This window comes from Musca domestica, unplaced genomic scaffold (genome assembly GCF_030504385.1).
Source record: "Musca domestica strain aabys unplaced genomic scaffold, Musca_domestica.polishedcontigs.V.1.1 28, whole genome shotgun sequence".
NCBI lineage: Eukaryota > Metazoa > Arthropoda > Insecta > Diptera > Muscidae > Musca > Musca domestica.
The window spans coordinates 1,474,757-1,492,828 of NW_026712293.1; the positions used below are offsets into that span (position 1 = coordinate 1,474,757).

At 34.3% G+C, this 18,072-nt stretch overlaps 1 protein-coding gene across 2 annotated transcripts in view; it reads right to left on the bottom strand.

Annotated features, from left to right (window-relative positions):
* The window catches only part of LOC101893110 (zinc finger protein 2), a 674,409-nt gene that overhangs the window by 269,605 nt on the left and 386,732 nt on the right, over positions 1–18,072 (bottom strand). The window contains exons 5-6 of one of the 2 annotated variants that reach the window (XM_059124367.1): positions 16,502–16,609; positions 16,295–16,435 (exon numbers count right to left, since the gene is read on the bottom strand). In XM_059124367.1, the coding sequence (XP_058980350.1) occupies positions 16,434–16,435; positions 16,502–16,609 (110 nt within the window). In that variant the 3' untranslated portion in view covers positions 16,295–16,433. Of the gene's footprint in view, positions 1–15,107; positions 16,610–18,072 lie in introns of those variants that run through there. The other variant, XM_059124366.1, reaches the window with a different exon arrangement.

Genomic DNA, 18,072 nt, shown 5'->3' on the forward strand with positions numbered 1-18,072 from the left:
GTTGGAGCAAAATCGGAATATCGTTTCTCTTTCTGTGCAGAAAATATATATATTGGACCTATGTGTTCCATCTTAACACCAGACCTTGGGTAATTAAAATTATTGGGATGTGCGAAAGTTAAATACAATCGGACTCTTACATCACATTTTATAAGAGTTGTAATTATTCAAAATTTTGACCCATTGTGGGAGTGGTACTAGATGGAGTGGACCGATATTGTCCATTTTCGTATCTGACCTAGTGCATCTGACGCAAATATTAGGATTTGCAAATTTGGAGCAAAATCGGATTATGCTTTACCTTTCTGTACAATATATTATTTTCTTTGAAAATATTGACATTTTGTGGGGGAGGTACAAGAAGGAGTGGACCGATATTGCCCATCTCGGAACTTGATATAAGTTTTGACAAAAATATTACGATGTACCAAGTTTGGACCAAATCGGTTAGTCCCTTTGAAAGTTATCGTGCGCACCAGCCAGCCAGACTGACGGATGGACGGACATCGCCAGATAGACTCCAAATGTCCCGAACCGGATTTGGTTCACAGAGACCTAGTGTCTAAAAGCGTTATTTTGACTAGGCACGTTTTAACCGTATCAAAAGATATACGTTTACAAAATCCGAAATAAGCATCAGGTTCACTTTATTCACATAGTACATCTCAATATTTTCATCCACACAAGATCTGTTATAAAGATGTTAGAGATCGGACCATTTCGTTTGCTACCTGCCCACAAAGGTTTCACGAGTTTGGAAAACAAAACGCTCAAAGAATGCGAAATAAGCATTCAACACTCTTCAAATTTCACACACACAAACATTTTTTCTAATACAATATCTGTTGTGCAGATGATATCTATCAGTGAACCCCTTCAGGTACCTCACCCACAAAGGGTCACAATTTTCGATATTTTTATCTGTCATAACTTGCGAAACAAGTCAGCGATTCTTTAAAACTTGCTATTTCTAAATATATCTCTCTTTGTCAGAAACCTGAGATGAATATGGAATATATGATTTTCCATAAATTGGATATAAATGTTTCATTTTCTTGTAATATTGCCCATACCAATATTTGTATATCTACTAGATGAAGCATGAAAATCGACTATATCTGGTACCTCACGCAGATGTTCACATTTTCAAAAAATTATGAAGTTCCCATTCATTCGGAACCTACTCCATAAGGGGTACATTGGCTGAGGGTATACAACTGTCGGCATAACCGAAAGATACTTTTTAACTTGTTCTATCAGATAATTGTAGGCAGGCGACATAACAGAAATGTACTGGAAATTTTAGAAAGCGGAAAAAATTATCAGTTATGATAGGCATGCTCTCAAAAATCTATTCCAAAGCATTTTTTTGTACATTGAATCGATAAAAATCAACAACAACCCTAAAAATGTGTCAACCCTGTTTATAAAGTAATGCTATGTCGCGATATCGTGACATAACATATTTTTCCACAACCAACGCCATCTATTGAAGAAAAGTAACAATGTAATGTCCCATCTTATTATATTTTATGTCTTTGTATATACCCATTCTAGCCATATGGCTGAGGGTATAATAAATATTATGAAACATTGGTAGGTTAATTGTATTTAATGATAAAAAAATTGTACTATTTATAATACATTACCGAATTCATCCGTTTTATGCTCAAAAAAAAAAAAACAAAATAAATGAAAGTAACATGACCTAGCGCAGATTTGAACTCCCAACCCAGTGCATGCCAACAGTTGCCCTTAACCAACCCGACCACCGCTCCGCTGCAACAGAATGATCTAAAATCGCAATCTGAATAGTGCAACATGTTTATAAACAAAAGTTCATGTTGATGTCGCATCTGAAACTCTTAACAGCATCGTCATGGAAAGTAACGGCCCATGAAAACTAAAATGCAGGTATTTATAGTTCAGTTTTTGTTCTACTTTTTTTTTACTATTATTAGATGAAATATATTCTGGACATGATGCCTATTTCTTCTTTTTATAAATCAGATTTAAGACTTTTGTTAATTTTAAATATTTGGTTCACAATATCGATGTATCAAAAATTTCATGCCAAATTATGAAAAATTAAATTTTTTTACTCCCTTCTTTCTTATTTGCTCACGGCTGATATAGGAATAGAAATATGAAATTTTCTGCAAAAAAGCAAAGAAGAAAATATGAGATAAACCTATTATAATTGAAATAATAGAATTCACATATTGTTATTTTGCACATTATTTTAATAAAATTGTGTTTGTACCAATATGAACAGTTTATTCGGTTCACGTACACAGATATTAAGCTGTTGTCCTTTCATGTAGTTGCATTTCTCATAACAAACCATTCCCTTTAGTATACATTCAAGCTAGCGGCCATCAAAATGTACAACTATTGTTTTTATTTAGATTGCGAAATCGCCAGTAGTGTTGTGGCTCAATTGGTAGGCGGCTGGCGCTGTGTTATTTTTGTTGATTGCGACTCAGGTGACCCTGGTTCAATTCCTGGTCAGGTCAGTTTTTTAAACACAAGTTTTTTTTAAGAAATTTATTGGTTGAATCATTTTCCACTGATAGCTATATTTTAAAGGTTATTTTATGAGGATCAGTTACTCTCGTTTCAAATTTTAGAATTTTAGCTCATTCCGTTTGGCCAATACGAATATACGCTTTTAGTATATTTAAGTGATTTTTGTACCATTTTAGTACATATTCATTAAAATTCAAAGGAGAGGTCATTCAATATAGGTTAGAAAAAAACCAAAAAAAAAAATGGTAAAATTTAACATGGCGGTGGCAACCCCTATTGTTGTATATGACACGCGCACTTCAGGTACATTGGCCGAAATGATTCACAGTATAACAGATGACCCCAAATAAATCTCAAAGAATATAAAACGTCGTAGAACATAAGATATAAATTATTTCGCTTAGATATCGGGTTATGTATGCTTATATAATCTATATTGTATAAAAATTGTTACTAAATCATTTTTCTTTGCTGTCCCCGAATCATTCCTCTGGAGTATTTTTGGGAAACAAGGTTAGAACCAAAAAAATAACAAAGCGTCGATCACCTTAAGCAAGTGCTTCGCCGGGATTGGGCCAAAACACGGCAGAGCAAAATTTGGGCAGCGTGTGACGGTTTCTAAAATATGATGCTATTTCCGGCTTTCATTCAATTCAAAATTCTTATCTTAGATGATAACTCTCTTTTTATACCCTCCAACTTTGTCATTCCGTTTGTAACTCCTCGAAATACTCATATCAGACCCAACAAAGTATATATATTCTTGATCAGCGTAAAATTCTAAGTCGATTTAGCGATGTCCGTCTGTCTGTCTGTCTGTCTGTCTGTCCGTCTGTCTGTCTGTCCGTCTGTATGTCTGTCTGTTGTAATCACGCTATCTTTCGAATGAATTGAGATAGGTGGCTAAAATTTTGCACACGTGTTTATTTTTCCAGTAGGCAGGTTAAGTTCGTAAATGGGCCATGAAGGTCCACGTTTTCATATAGCCCCCATATAACGGTACCTCCCGATATTCGGTATTTTGATGATTTTAGCGACATTATTCACGGGAATTGTTTCAAATTTGGTATTTGAAGTTCAAAATGGATACTACACCCTAAGACAGAAAATTGTCTGTGCAGGTCCACGTCTTCATATAGCCGCAATATAACGGTACCTCCCTATATTCGGTATTTTGATGATTTTAGCGACATTATTCACCGGAATTGTTTTAAAATTGGTATTTGAAGTTCGTTATGGGAACTACAGTCTGTGGCAGAAAATTGTCTGTGCGGGTCCAGGTCTTCGTATAGCCCCCATATAACGGTACCTCCCTATATTCGGTATTTTGATGATTTTAGCTACATTATTCACCGTTTATTTCAAGTTTCGAATTTGAATATCGTAGTGGCTTATGACAAACAATGCCTATGTCGTATAGACCCCCAAAATAACGGCTATATTCGGTATTTTTAAAATGTTAACAGAATTTTTTAAGGATTTTATTTTTTGAAAATTTCCAAATTCGTTGCAAATGGTGGAGGGTATTAAAAGTTCGGCCCGGCCGAACTTACTGCTTTTTAACTTGTTCATATTTTCTTAGATTGCAAGATTTTATTTTTATTGTTGCAAAATCGTCAGGCAAAATCCCATTATTGTTGTTTTTATAAAAACAACGTTTGTTTATGAGTGGAGAACGATGGTAATGTTTACCAGGGGGTAAAGCAGGGAATACCTAGGTTTCGGAAAGAGCCACCAATCCTCATCAGTTCCCTTGTTTCTTGTCTGGGATATTCTCCCCAGAAGTTATTTTAAAAAATAACTTCTATGACAAAAAACCATTTTTTTACCCAAGTGATGAGATCGTAAGCTCAATAGAAGAGGAACAAGAGAATTACATAAAACTAAAATTCTTTTGGAAAATCTTCTAAATCTTACAACCGCACTTATAAACATTTACATCTTTCTCCACTTGTTATGCTTTCGTTCAACCTGAACGAAGTAACATAACCATGTAAGTTTGTTTTGTCTGTTACAACAAAAACCCCTTCGTCGACCGTGCCTGTGTCTATTAATAGAACAGTGTTTGGCTTGCTTGTTTGGGATACCATAGTATTTTGTTGTTGCAAAATCGTCAGGCAAAATCCCATTATTGTTGTTTTTATAAAAACAACGTTTGTTTATGAGTGGAGAACGATGGTAATGTTTACCAGGGGGTAAGGCAGGGAATACCTAGGTTTCTTAAAGAGCCACCAATCCTCATCAGTTCCCTTGTTTCTTGTCTGGGATATTCTCCCCAGAAGTTTATTTTTATTTAATTTTCTTGTTTGTATATCGAGGTTATAATGCTGGTCAATACCAATCCCAAAAGGAAAAAAACAGTAAAGGAAGTCTTAACGTCGGGCGGGGCCGACTTTATGATACTCTACACCACATTTAGAAGAGCTTCACAATAACAAATTAAAGTTTTAATGGGGAATTTGTGAGAATTACATCATGCCTACTATGATCATAGTAATAATTAAAAGTCTAAAGGAACTATATTACTATATTAGAGGAATATTCTCCTTTGAATCGATTTCTACTAAATTTGTCGAGGCATTTGCGCCTTTTTAATTCGGACTTGTATTATACATTTGGTGCACAATTAACTTGAAATCGGATAGATATGTAAGAGAGCTATATCTAAATCTGAACCGATCTCGATAAAATTTGTCAAAGGTATTTCTGTATTTGATATATTTCCCCGAATATCGTTACTACGGAGTCCATATTACGGCTATGCAGGGCAAATTCAACAAATCGAATGATCAATATTTATGGGAACTATAGCTATATCTGAACCGAGTTCCACCAAATTTGACATACTAGTTCCTAGACTCAATTTGGTCGTAGGTCTTGGGCTAAAAAAAGCACATCGTAAGAAGATATATATGGGAGCTATATCCAAATATTAACCGATCTCGATAAAATTTAGCAAGGGTATTTCTGAGTTATAGTTGATATATATCCAAAAATATCGTTGTTACAGAGTGCATTTTACGGCTGCGGGGGACAAAAATAACAAATAGGCTGAACAATACATATGGAAGCTACATCTATATATAAACCGATTTCGATCAAATTTGGCATATATATTTTCAAGATCAATCTGGTCGTATGTGCAAAATTTCACACTATTTGGGCTGATACTACAAGTTTGGTGCACAATAAAAGGCAAATTGGACGAAAATATATATGAGAGCTATAACTAAATTTTGACCGATTATCGGACGGACGGACGGACGGACATGCATAAATCGACTAAGAATGTGATTCTATGCAGATCATCAGAAGGAACTATGGGTCTATCTCGTTTCATTTTTCCTGTTACAAACAAATGCCTAATACCCAGACCACCTTGTGGTGTAGGGTATAAATATTGGAGTTGGAGTAGTGACCGAATTAATCGACGTTCATTTCATAATTGATGCTATATCTTTAATGCCATTATATTATATTAGACTCTCTCAATTCTTCTATTATAAGTAATATTTAATTATCTTGATTTGTATGACCAGAATTCTTTGAAGCTATTACCACTTTTGAGCGATTTACTAATTTATTAGGATTATTCCAATACCAAAAGCTTGTTTTTTTAGATTGATTGGCATTAAATCTTAAACGGTGTAAGTCGATTATTTAATTATATTGATGTATTTGGGGCCTCTATTTCCTCGTAATTGTCCATAGGGTCATCATTTTTACGATGTCCAAAATTTCAGAATTATCGAAATTGCTGGGATTTTTATGAAACAGAAGGATGAATAAAGCGGATAGATAGAGCCCATGTTTGGATTTCAATATTTATGTTATCATCAACAAAGAATAATTTACTATTTCTGGATTTCCCATCACCATTTTCATCTCTTTGTTGTCCATGCATTAAATCGACCGTATTATCTTTAAATAATGCGTTGAGACTATAAGGAACCTTAATATTCTTCAGTTCTTCCCCCTCTTCTTCATTGGAAAAGATTCGTTCATCATTAGAATTGCTTTAAACTTCAATCTTTTTAGTCCATTTCATACTGTGCTTCATTTTCAGTTATATGATTTTTCATTCTTTATCGTATTCATAGAACTTTTGATTTAAATGACAACGACAACGTCGTTTAGTGGTGTTAATACCGTTTTAATTGTATAATCTAATCGTCTCCCCACTTCTTCTTCTCCTTCTTTTATGTAGTGGAATTTTCTCTTCTGTATACCCCTTGATTTAATAAGTTCTTTGGTTATCTTATCATCCATTTGTACAATAAGCTGTTAATGTGAAAACGATCGGTTGCAGCGGTTCGACAGTGAATGAATATATCAAATCCTTTTCTATAAAGACGGTTTGTAATGCTATCATATTAACTTATAACCAAAAACCATGTTTTTCATTTCAACATTCTCGATATATTCCAGTAAATTTATTACATGACATATCCCCAACATAGCCGTAATATGGACCCCGTAGTAACGATATTCGGGGAAATATACCAAATATAGAAATACCTTTGCCAAATTTTATCGAGATCGGTTCAGATTTAGATACGTTTTGGTATTTTTTTTTTTTTTTTTTTTTTTTGGTTCTAGTATATCCAGAGATAGATAGAGCCCATGTTTGTTTTTCAATCTTTATTTTATCGACATATTATCTACGAGCATGTTGGGGATATGTCATGTAATAGATTTACTAGTATATATCGAGAATGTTGTAACGAAAAACATGGTTTTTGGTTATAAGTTTATATGATAGCATTACAAACCGTCTTTATAGAAATGGATTTGATGTATTCATTAACTGTCGAACCGCTGCAACCGATCGTTTTCACATTAACAGCTTATTTTACAAATGGATGATAATATAATCAAAGAACTTATTAAATCAAGGTGTATACAGATGAGAAAATTCCACTCCATAAAAGAAGGAGAAGAAGAAATGGGGAGATGATTAGATTATACAATTAAAACCATAATAACACCACTAAACGACGTTGTCGTTGTCATTTAAATCAAAAGTTCTATGAATACGATAAAGAATGAAAAATCATATAACTGAAAATGAAGCACAGCATGAAATGGACTAAAACGTTTAAAGTGAAGTTTAAAGCAATTCTTATGACTAACGAATCTTTTCCGATGAAGAAGAGGGGGAAGAACTGAAGAATATTAAGGTTCCTTATAGTCTCAACGCATTATTTAAAGATAAAACTGTCGAATTAATGCATGGACAACAAAGAGATGAAAATGGTGATGGGAAATCCAGAAATAGTAAATTACTCTTTGTTGAGGATAAAATAAAGACTGAAATCCAAACATGGGCTCTATCTTTCTGCTTTATACATCCTTCTGTTTCATAAAAATCCCAGCAATTTTGATAATTTTGAAATTTTGGACATCGTAAAAATGATGACCCTATGGACAATTACGAGGAAATAGAGGGCCCAAATACATCAATGTAATTAAATAATCGACTTACACCGTTTAAGATTTAATGAGAATCAATCTAAAAAACAACGCTTTTGGTATTGGAATAATCCTAATAAATTAGTAAATCGCTTAAAAGTGGTAATAGCTTCAAAGAATTCTGGTCACACAAATCAAGATAATGAAATGTTATTTATAATAGAAGAATTGAGAGGATCTAATAGAATATACTGGCATTGAAGATATAGCATCAATTATGAAATGAATGTCGATGAATTCGGTCACTACTCCAACTCCAATATTTATACCCTACACCACAAGGTGGTCAGGGTATTATGTCTTTAGGCATTTGTTTGTAACAGGAAAAATGAAACGAGATAGACCCATAGTTCCTTTTGATGATCTGCATAGAATCACATTCTTAGTCGATTTATGCATGTCGGTCCGTCCGTCTGTCCATGTATTGCTGTAAACAATGTACAGGTCGCATTTATTGGCCGATTCATATGAAATTTTGCATAAAGAATTTGTTTGACCCAAGGACAAACCCTATTGAAATTGGAGATAATCGGTCAAAATTTAGGTATAGCTCTCATATATATTTTCGTCCAATTTGTCTTTTATTGTGCACCAAACTTGTAATATCAGCCCGAAGAGTATGGAGTCTTGCACGTACGACCAGATTGGTCCTGAAAATAAGTATGCCAAATTTGATCGAAATCGGTTCAGATATAGATATAGCTCCCATAAATATCTTCGTCTGATTTGCTTTTTTAGCCCAAATTGAAGGGAATTCGGTACTTACAACCAAATTGAGTCTAGAAACCAGTATGTCAAATTTGGTGGAACTCGGTTCAGATATAGCTATAGTTCCCATAAATACTGATCATCCGATTTGTTGAATTTGCCCTGCATAGCCGTAATATGGACTCCGTAGTAATGATATTCGGGTAAATAAATATATCAAATACAGAAATACCTTTGCCATATTTTATCCAGATTGGTTCAAATTTAGATATAGCTCTCATATATATCTATCCGTTTTCAGGTTAATTGTGCATCAAATGTATAATGCAAGTCCGAATTGAGAAGGCGCAAATGCCCCGACAAATTTAGTAGAAATCGATTCAGAGGAGGATATTCCTCCCATATATTAGTTCCTATAGACTTTTAGTTATTACTATAATCATAGTTGGTATGATTTAATTCTCACAAATTCCCCATTAAAACTTTAATTTGTTATGTAAAACTCTAATAATGTTTACTGTTTTTTTTTCTTTTTGGGTTTGATATTGACCAGCATTATAACCTCGATATACAAAAAAGAAAATTAAATAAAAATAAAATCTTACACTTTCAAGAAATATGAAAATAAGAAGTGAAAGTGAAATAAACCATCTCAAAAAAGGCACATAAAACATATGAATTGAAAATAGTTTTGGACCCCAAATGTCCCTATCAGAAAGTATTTTTTTAATAATAATCTTAAGAAATAGACATGGAGAGAAGAACTCTATTAAATAAGCTCCATTTAAAAGCGAGGATGCATTTTCCTCGTCGAAGACTTATTACCAAAGTTATCAATTATTAATGGCAAGCACATTTTGTCGAGATGGAGAATTATTCGACCATTAAAAAAGGATATAAATACTGTTATTGATACCTTCTAAAGCTATGCTTAGATTGAAGCAATAAAAAATAAAAGCGCAAAGGTGTATGAACAGCATTAACATATTTTAAGTGCTGGTCAAACACCTAAAAACTTGCAATCAGATGATGGGAAAGAGTTTTTCAATAAAGACTTTAAGAAACCAGCAGCTATACATGGAATATATTACTATTCTGTGTAATGAAAGCTTCAATTTTTGAATAGTTTAACCAATCAAGGTTAAATGTTTCGGAATTTTTCTTACATAAATTGGATGTTTATGAAGGTAACCCTGTGAAAGGAGGAGGATATTGTCGTCTTATTATAATTAACATATACAGGTTGAAATCGAAAAAACTGCAACAAAGTCAAACGCCATAATTTTTTATTTTTTTTTATTCAATGAAAGCAAAAAATGTCGGAAATAGTATCATATTTTAGAATGAGTTTACACCTGTTCGAATTGGTCATCTTGGACACGAATTATGGCCTTCAAACGGCCAATCAAACCGTCACACGCAGCCCAAATGTTGCTCTGCGGTATTTTGGCCCATTCCCTGCGAAGCGCTTGCTTGAGGTGATCGACGATTTGGTATTTTTTGGTTCTAACCTTGTTTCCCAAAAATACTCCAGACACAATAGTCCAACGGATTGGTATCCAGAGATTTTGGTGTCCATTTTGCGCTGGAAATAAAGCGAGGAACCTCATTTTGAAACCATTCTTGGGTGCTGAGTTCTGTTGGAATGTTCAAGGTCTGCGACCAAAATATTTGCATGTCTAAGGCTTTAATACACCCTCCAGAATATGTTCGCGATAATAATCGGATCTTATTCTGATGCCACGGACGATAAAAACAAGCGGAGAGCCATCATCGGCTGTTATGGCTGCACACACCATCAACATGGCCGGCGCTGGAGTTCTGGTGACCAACCGCAGTTTGAATTTTGCAGCTGACCTCATTGGCAAGTATCACTATCATTTTGTTTGCTTACAAACTGCTGGACAACGAATGTTTTCTCATTGGATTTATATATATATATATATATATATATATATATATATATATATATATATATATATATATATATATATATATATATATATATATATATATTATATATATATATATATATATATATATGTATGTATGTGTGTGTGAATTAATATAATTAAAATATAATTAGAAATCAATATGGTGGAGGGTATTAAACCCGGATCGGCCCGGGCCCCGCATTTGTTTGTAACAGATAGAAATACGCGAGATAAACCCTACTTTTTTTGTACGATCTTTATAAAATAACATTCTGAGTCGGTTTATGCATGTCTGCCCATGTATTTTTATGAGCAAAATGCAGATCGCCTTTATTGTCCAATGATATGAAATTTTCCATGTATCATTTGTTTGATCTAAGAATGAACTCCATAACGTTACGTTTCATCCATTTCGTGAAACTGCTTCATTAATTGGAGCAGAAATTTAAATATAACAATTATCACAACTTTCCCACTAATTGTAAATACTTCGGTTGCGTATTTTTTTATAAGACAGCGCCTTTCTATATTCACATTTTTTACTGAATTTTGTAAAAATTAGTAGTTTCGTAACATTAATGAAATGCATTTCATATATTCAATGAAAACAAGAATCATTGAATTTAAAAGCAACGTAAGTTTTCATTGCATGAACAAAAAATTTATTATACTAATATAGCTTTTCATTGCATCAAAGGAAAAAATCAACGAAACCGTTTCATTGATACAACGAAGCTTTTTTCTTTCAGTGTATTTAGGAATTCTTGTGTGGGTTACACATACATAAACCACTTCAAACCATAGTATTATTTTGATTTTGGCAAGCAACATCATCAAATATCATAATAGAATATGCTTCGGCTTCATTCGGTTGTATAGCTTCGGTAGTTTCAGAAAATATGTGCAAGCTCATCCCGATAATTGGTGATACAAATTATTCTAAATATCTATATTTTGGTTGATAAAGTGACTTCGAATATTAATATATTCTTAAAATTTAATCCATTTAGATTCTTAATTTAACTCATCGTTATATTTGTTTTTCCAGAATTTAATGGACCTACTATTAGAGTTCTAATAGAATTAGGTAAAAGTAGACTATGTTTAGCTTTATTACTGCTGTTTTCCTTAATTTCAAATTTTTTTACTTTGATGTTTGTATCGTGTTCCACCAAACGCCTTTTCTCACCAAGCGCATTTATTTATGATTTTCCATAAAAGATATATGTTTCTTAATTATTATTCTATTTCATATCTAGATCAACCTTAAACATATAAAATGGTTGTTTATTAAAAAAATAAATGTTATTGGAAACGAATCACTCGAGAAGGAGGTTTGATGAATAAAATTAAAAACTCTCTTTCATTCAAATTTTTATTTACCTGGTTATCTATATTGTGGACCTAATTTGGAAAAAAAATTAAAACAAGACGACGACAAATAGCCTAGATTCCGCTTGTCAACTTCACGATATTGAGTATTCGAAAACAAAACGGATCACTCGAGGACGAGGTTTGATGAATAACAAGTAAAAAAGCTGTAAGTTCCACCATTTGGTACAAATTTGGCAATTTCCAAAAAATAAAACCCGTTAAAAATTCTGTTAAAATCTTAAAAATACCAAATGCTTATACGACGACGTGGGCCTGCATAGGCAACTTTTGTCATAAATTATTACAATATTTAAATGCGAAACTTGAAGAAAAATCTGTTTATAATGTAGCTAAAATCGTCAAAATACCGAATATGGGGAGTACCGTTATATGGGGGCTATACGAAGACGTGGACCTGCACAGACAATTTTCTGGCATGGGCTGAAGTATCCATTACGATATATTCAATGAAAACAAGAATCATTGAATTTAAAAGCAACGTAAGTTTTCATTGCATGAACAAAAAATTTATTATACTAATATAGCTTTTCATTGCATCAAAGGAAAAAATCAACGAAACCGTTTCATTGATACAACGAAGCTTTTTTCTTTCAGTGTATTTAGGAATTCTTGTGTGGGTTACACATACATAAACCACTTCAAACCATAGTGTTATTTTGATTTTGGCAAGCAACATCATCAAATATCATAATAGAATATGCTTCGGCTTCATTCGGTTGTATAGCTTCGGTAGTTTCAGAAAATATGTGCAAGCTCATCCCGATAATTGGTGATACAAATTATTCTAAATATCTATATTTTGGTTGATAAAGTGACTTCGAATATTAATATATTCTTAAAATTTAATCCATTTAGATTCTTAATTTAACTCATCGTTATATTTGTTTTTCCAGAATTTAATGGACCTACTATTAGAGTTCTAATAGAATTAGGTAAAAGTAGACTATGTTTAGCTTTATTACTGCTGTTTTCCTTAATTTCAAATTTTTTTACTTTGATGTTTGTATCGTGTTCCACCAAACGCCTTTTCTCACCAAGCGCATTTATTTATGATTTTCCATAAAAGATATATGTTTCTTAATTATTATTCTATTTCATATCTAGATCAACCTTAAACATATAAAATGGTTGTTTATTAAAAAAATAAATGTTATTGGAAACGAATCACTCGAGAAGGAGGTTTGATGAATAAAATTATAAACTCTCTTCCATTCAAATTTTTATTTACCTGGTTATCTATATTGTGGACCTAATTTGGAAAAAAATTAAAACAAGACGACGACAAATAGCCTAGATTCCGCTTGTCAACTTCACGATATTGAGTATTCGAAAACAAAACGGATCACTCGAGGACGAGGTTTGATGAATAACAAGTAAAAAAGCTGTAAGTTCCACCATTTGGTACAAATTTGGCAATTTCCAAAAAATAAAACCCGTTAAAAATTCTGTTAAAATCTTAAAAATACCAAATGCTTATACGACGACGTGGGCCTGCATAGGCAACTTTTGTCATAAATTATTACAATATTTAAATGCGAAACTTGAAGAAAAATCTGTTTATAATGTAGCTAAAATCGTCAAAATACCGAATATGGGGAGTACCGTTATATGGGGGCTATACGAAGACGTGGACCTGCACAGACAATTTTCTGGCATGGGCTGAAGTATCCATTACGAACTTCACATACGAAATTTGAAACAATCCCCGTAAATAACGTCGCTAAAATCATTAAAATACCGAATATCGGGGGGTACCGTTATATGGGGGCTATATGAAGACGTGGACCTACATGGCTCATTCTTTGACTTTGGATGAAGAATCCATTACGAACTTCAAATACCAAATTTGAAACGATCCCGGTAAACAATGTCGCTAAAATCATCAAAATACCGAATATCGGGGGGTACCGTTATATGGGGGCTATATGAAGACGTGGACCTACATGGCTCATTTTTTGATTTAGGATGTAGTATTCATTACGAACTTCAAATACCAAATTTGAAACGATTCCGGTAAACAATGTCGCTAAAATCATCAAAAAACCGAATATCGGGGGGTACCGTTATATGGGGGCTACAGGAAGACGTGGACCTGCACAGATAATTTTCTGTCTTAGGCTGTAGCATCCATTACAAACTTCAAATGCCAAATTTGAAATAATTCCGGTGAATAATGTCGCTAAAATCATCAAAATACCGAATATCGAGAGGTACCGTTATAAGGGGGCTATATGATAACTTGGACCTACATGGCCCATTTACGAACTTAACCTGCCTACTGGGAAAAAATACATGTGTGCAAAATTTTAGCCTTCTATCTCTATTTGTTCGAAAGATAGCGTGATTACAACAGACAGACAGACAGACGGACAGACAGACAGACACACAGACAGACAGACGGACATGGCTAAATCGTCTTAGAATTTTACGCTGATCAAGAATATATATACTTTGTTGGGTCTGACATGAATATTTCGAGGAGTTACAAACGGAATGACAAAATTAATACACCCTCCATAGTATGGTGGAGGGTATAAAAATACAGACCCTCTTTCATTCAAATTTTGATTTACCTGGTTATCTATATTGTGGACCTAAATTGGAAAACAATAAAACAAGACGACGGTAAATGGCCTTGATTCCGCTTGTAAACTTCACGATATTGAGTATACGAAAATACAACATAACGATAGCGAATTAGCTGAGAGAGCTTGGAGTCGAGTAAGAGTTAAATATAGCACCTGGAGCGGAATAATAAATGCTTAGTTGGTTACTAACACTATGAAAGCTAAATAAAAATTATGTATGTGTGTACCTGCAAAAGTGCAAAGCAGAAGATCATTATTTTCTACGGCAGTGAAGAATGCACTTGCGAAACCAAATGATATCCGAAGCGCCATAAACATTGCATAAAAACAATAGGGCAATAATTTAAAGGAAGAAACATTCAATGTTGTTATCCCCAGGATTATGCGAGTACCAAAAATTAATGGACTCATACCAATACCATTGGCAAAAACTTTGAAGTTGGAAAATTTTTATGCTTGGTTTATTATTAACTGTTCTCACCTGCGGAATTGAAGGCGCCTGGATAACCCGTTTGTATCTATTGGTCTGTCCTTCGTCTGCGAGGGATGTTGAGGTCTTCGGTGTGGTGGATATGTTGTCGTTTTCAAATGTAGAATCTGATTTAACTTCAATATTAAAGTTACACGACCTTTCATCGGAACTTGTTTTAGGGTTGTCTAACACAAGCGGAGGGGATAAGTTCATCACATTTAAAGACAATAAATGATGAAATTGAATTATGTTCAACATTTCTACAGGATTAAGTATTAATCCCGACGCAGCTGCTGCCGTCGCGATTTGTTGTAAACTTTCTAGATTATTTACATCTTTTGTTGCCTTCATACTACGTTGATCCATGTCCCCTGGTAAAGGAACGATTAAACCTGATCGGCTATTACTTTCAAGTCGTTTAAAATCAGCGGTAGAGCTACATGGTATGTCATCAGTAGGGATGCGTTTGTTACCAGAAGAGACATTGGTTTCTGAAATGTTTTTGTTAATTGTGTACTGAGTATTTTCACAGTTAAGCAATTCTCTATCTTCGTCGTGGCATACTTTCATATGTGACTGTAATGCAGTAATGGATCGAAAATTTTTTGCACATTTTCTACACTTTGTAGTGTCACGTAATGTGTGATACATTAGATGGGTTGATAGCTTCTCTTGAGTTTTGAAAGCCAAAGAACATTGTTTGCAGCGATACTTGTATACATGACGATCTGAGATAATAACATTTATATGTTGTTCGTGATAATGAGTAGACATAGAAATGGGTGAAGAAAACCGCAAATTGCATCCATTTAACGTATTATTGGACGCTAAGCAAATATACTCCCCATCCTTTAATGGATAATGTTTGAGCTGTTGAGCATGTAAAAGTAATTGCTGCTCTTGTCGAAAAATAGAACTGCATTTCTGGCACCGAAGAACATCAGGTGGTCTTAACAATGACCCGCTTACGTTTACATCCATTTGATTTTCGATAGTCGATATTCCTGTTTTTTTGCTTTCATTTAGTAATCCCTCTCCAATTTCCGTAGACATTAATGTCCGTAATTGGATTATGAGGCATATTAGTCTTTCTCTGTCAATATTGTGTACGCATTGTAAGTGAGAGTCAAAGGTTGCTTGATTACAAAAAATTTCTTGGCACAATGGACACTGCGCAGAACTTTCGGGATGAGAGCGTATTATATTTAAATTTCCATTTTTATCCTTAGTAAGTTCTTCATCTGAACTTGGATTTTGAAGCTCTGTGTTATGAGACGAGCATGACCCAATTGTATTTCTTGCCTTATTTTTCGGTAGATCTCCCAATTCTGAAAATTCTTTGTTGTGATGCGTTATATCCATATGAGTTTTTATTTCCTTTTTGGAATATGAACAATACTCACAGAAGTCACAGGAATAAGCAATATCTTTAACATCAATATTATGGAAAGAGTCGGAGTTACATTCTAGATTGAAAATGTCGTCGGTGTGATTATTTGAGCAAGTTTGTTCTGAAAAGTAAAAATTACATGTCATTGATTAGTAAGAACTTCATGCATACAATCATATATAATCATATATATATATATATATATATATATATATATATATATATATATATATATATATATATATATATATATATATATATATATATATATATATATTGAGTTCCCTCTAGAGTTCCTACATCGTATAGAAGAACTAGTAAATATGTACGCATTGCACCTTGATGTGCTACCGAAAATCATGAAAGCCAAGGCCTTAGTATGGTTTCGCAACAACAATCAACAATGTCAATCATGGTCGCCCTTTCGAGCAGGTATTTTAAACAGCTGGAAGATGAAATTCGTAAGCGGCATCAGCTAGCAAGGGAGAGCTCCGCGACTATTCGCGTATTATGCAAAAATTGGTGCGGCATAGTAAATACATCGAGGATCAGAAGCTCAAACGAATATTCCAAAACGCATTTCCAGAATACCTTTGGTATATCAGATGGCGAGATTTCCGAACTCTTTATGATCTGCTAGCGGACGAAAGTCTGCCGCCTATAAACCAAACGCCACCCGAGCTGCTTCGCCGGCTCGATCCCATTAAGAATACATGAGTCCCACTAGCGTTGCCGCAGCACGATGTCGATATGAGCCCATTTTGTTCTGTTGGAAGTGCGGTAGGCGTGATATACGAACAACCGACTGCTGCCGAAATAATTTGGGAAACGTGACCTTGGTCGATGGTTCCCAGAGAGAAGTGCAACATCCTGTAGAAACCACCATCGATCTCGGCAACCAAATCGTCCCCATGAAAGTATTGGTCATGCTGGATGCCAGAGAGGATATAACAATAGGATTAGACTTTTTAGCGAAAACTGATGATGATGGTCTAAATCGGTGATTTCTGTGTCAATCGTGCATCTGACTTAGCGATCGTCAGCAATGCCGCCGATCGACAGAGGTAAATCCTGGAACGGATGCACCTTAATAGGTAAGAGCCCATACTAATGCCAAGCAACAGAGAATCCAAAGCTTCTTAGATTCTTAGCTCCAGAAGTTTAAAGATATTCTTGATGAAGTGCACCGCCGCCACCCATCTCATAGTTATGACCGATCGGCTTAAACTCCGATACACGGCCCAAAAACCCGTTATGTAGCCAAATATTGACGCTAAGTACGAGCTATTAGTCAATGGGTCAATTGAGCCGTCACATAGTCCCTACAGCACATCTTTAACCTTAGCACAGAAGAAACATGGAACTTCGCGCAATGCATGGACTTTCCCCACCTCAACAGCAAGTCAAATGTAGAAGTCTATCCGCCACCAAGCATTCAATCTATCTCAGATCGACCAAGGCAAGCGAAACATGTCAGATGTTTTGACCTGAAAGGTGGTTACTGGTAAATACCCTTGGAGGAAAAATACCAAGAAATACACAGTGTTCACCATTGCGGGAAGAGGCTTATTTCAGTGGCGTTTT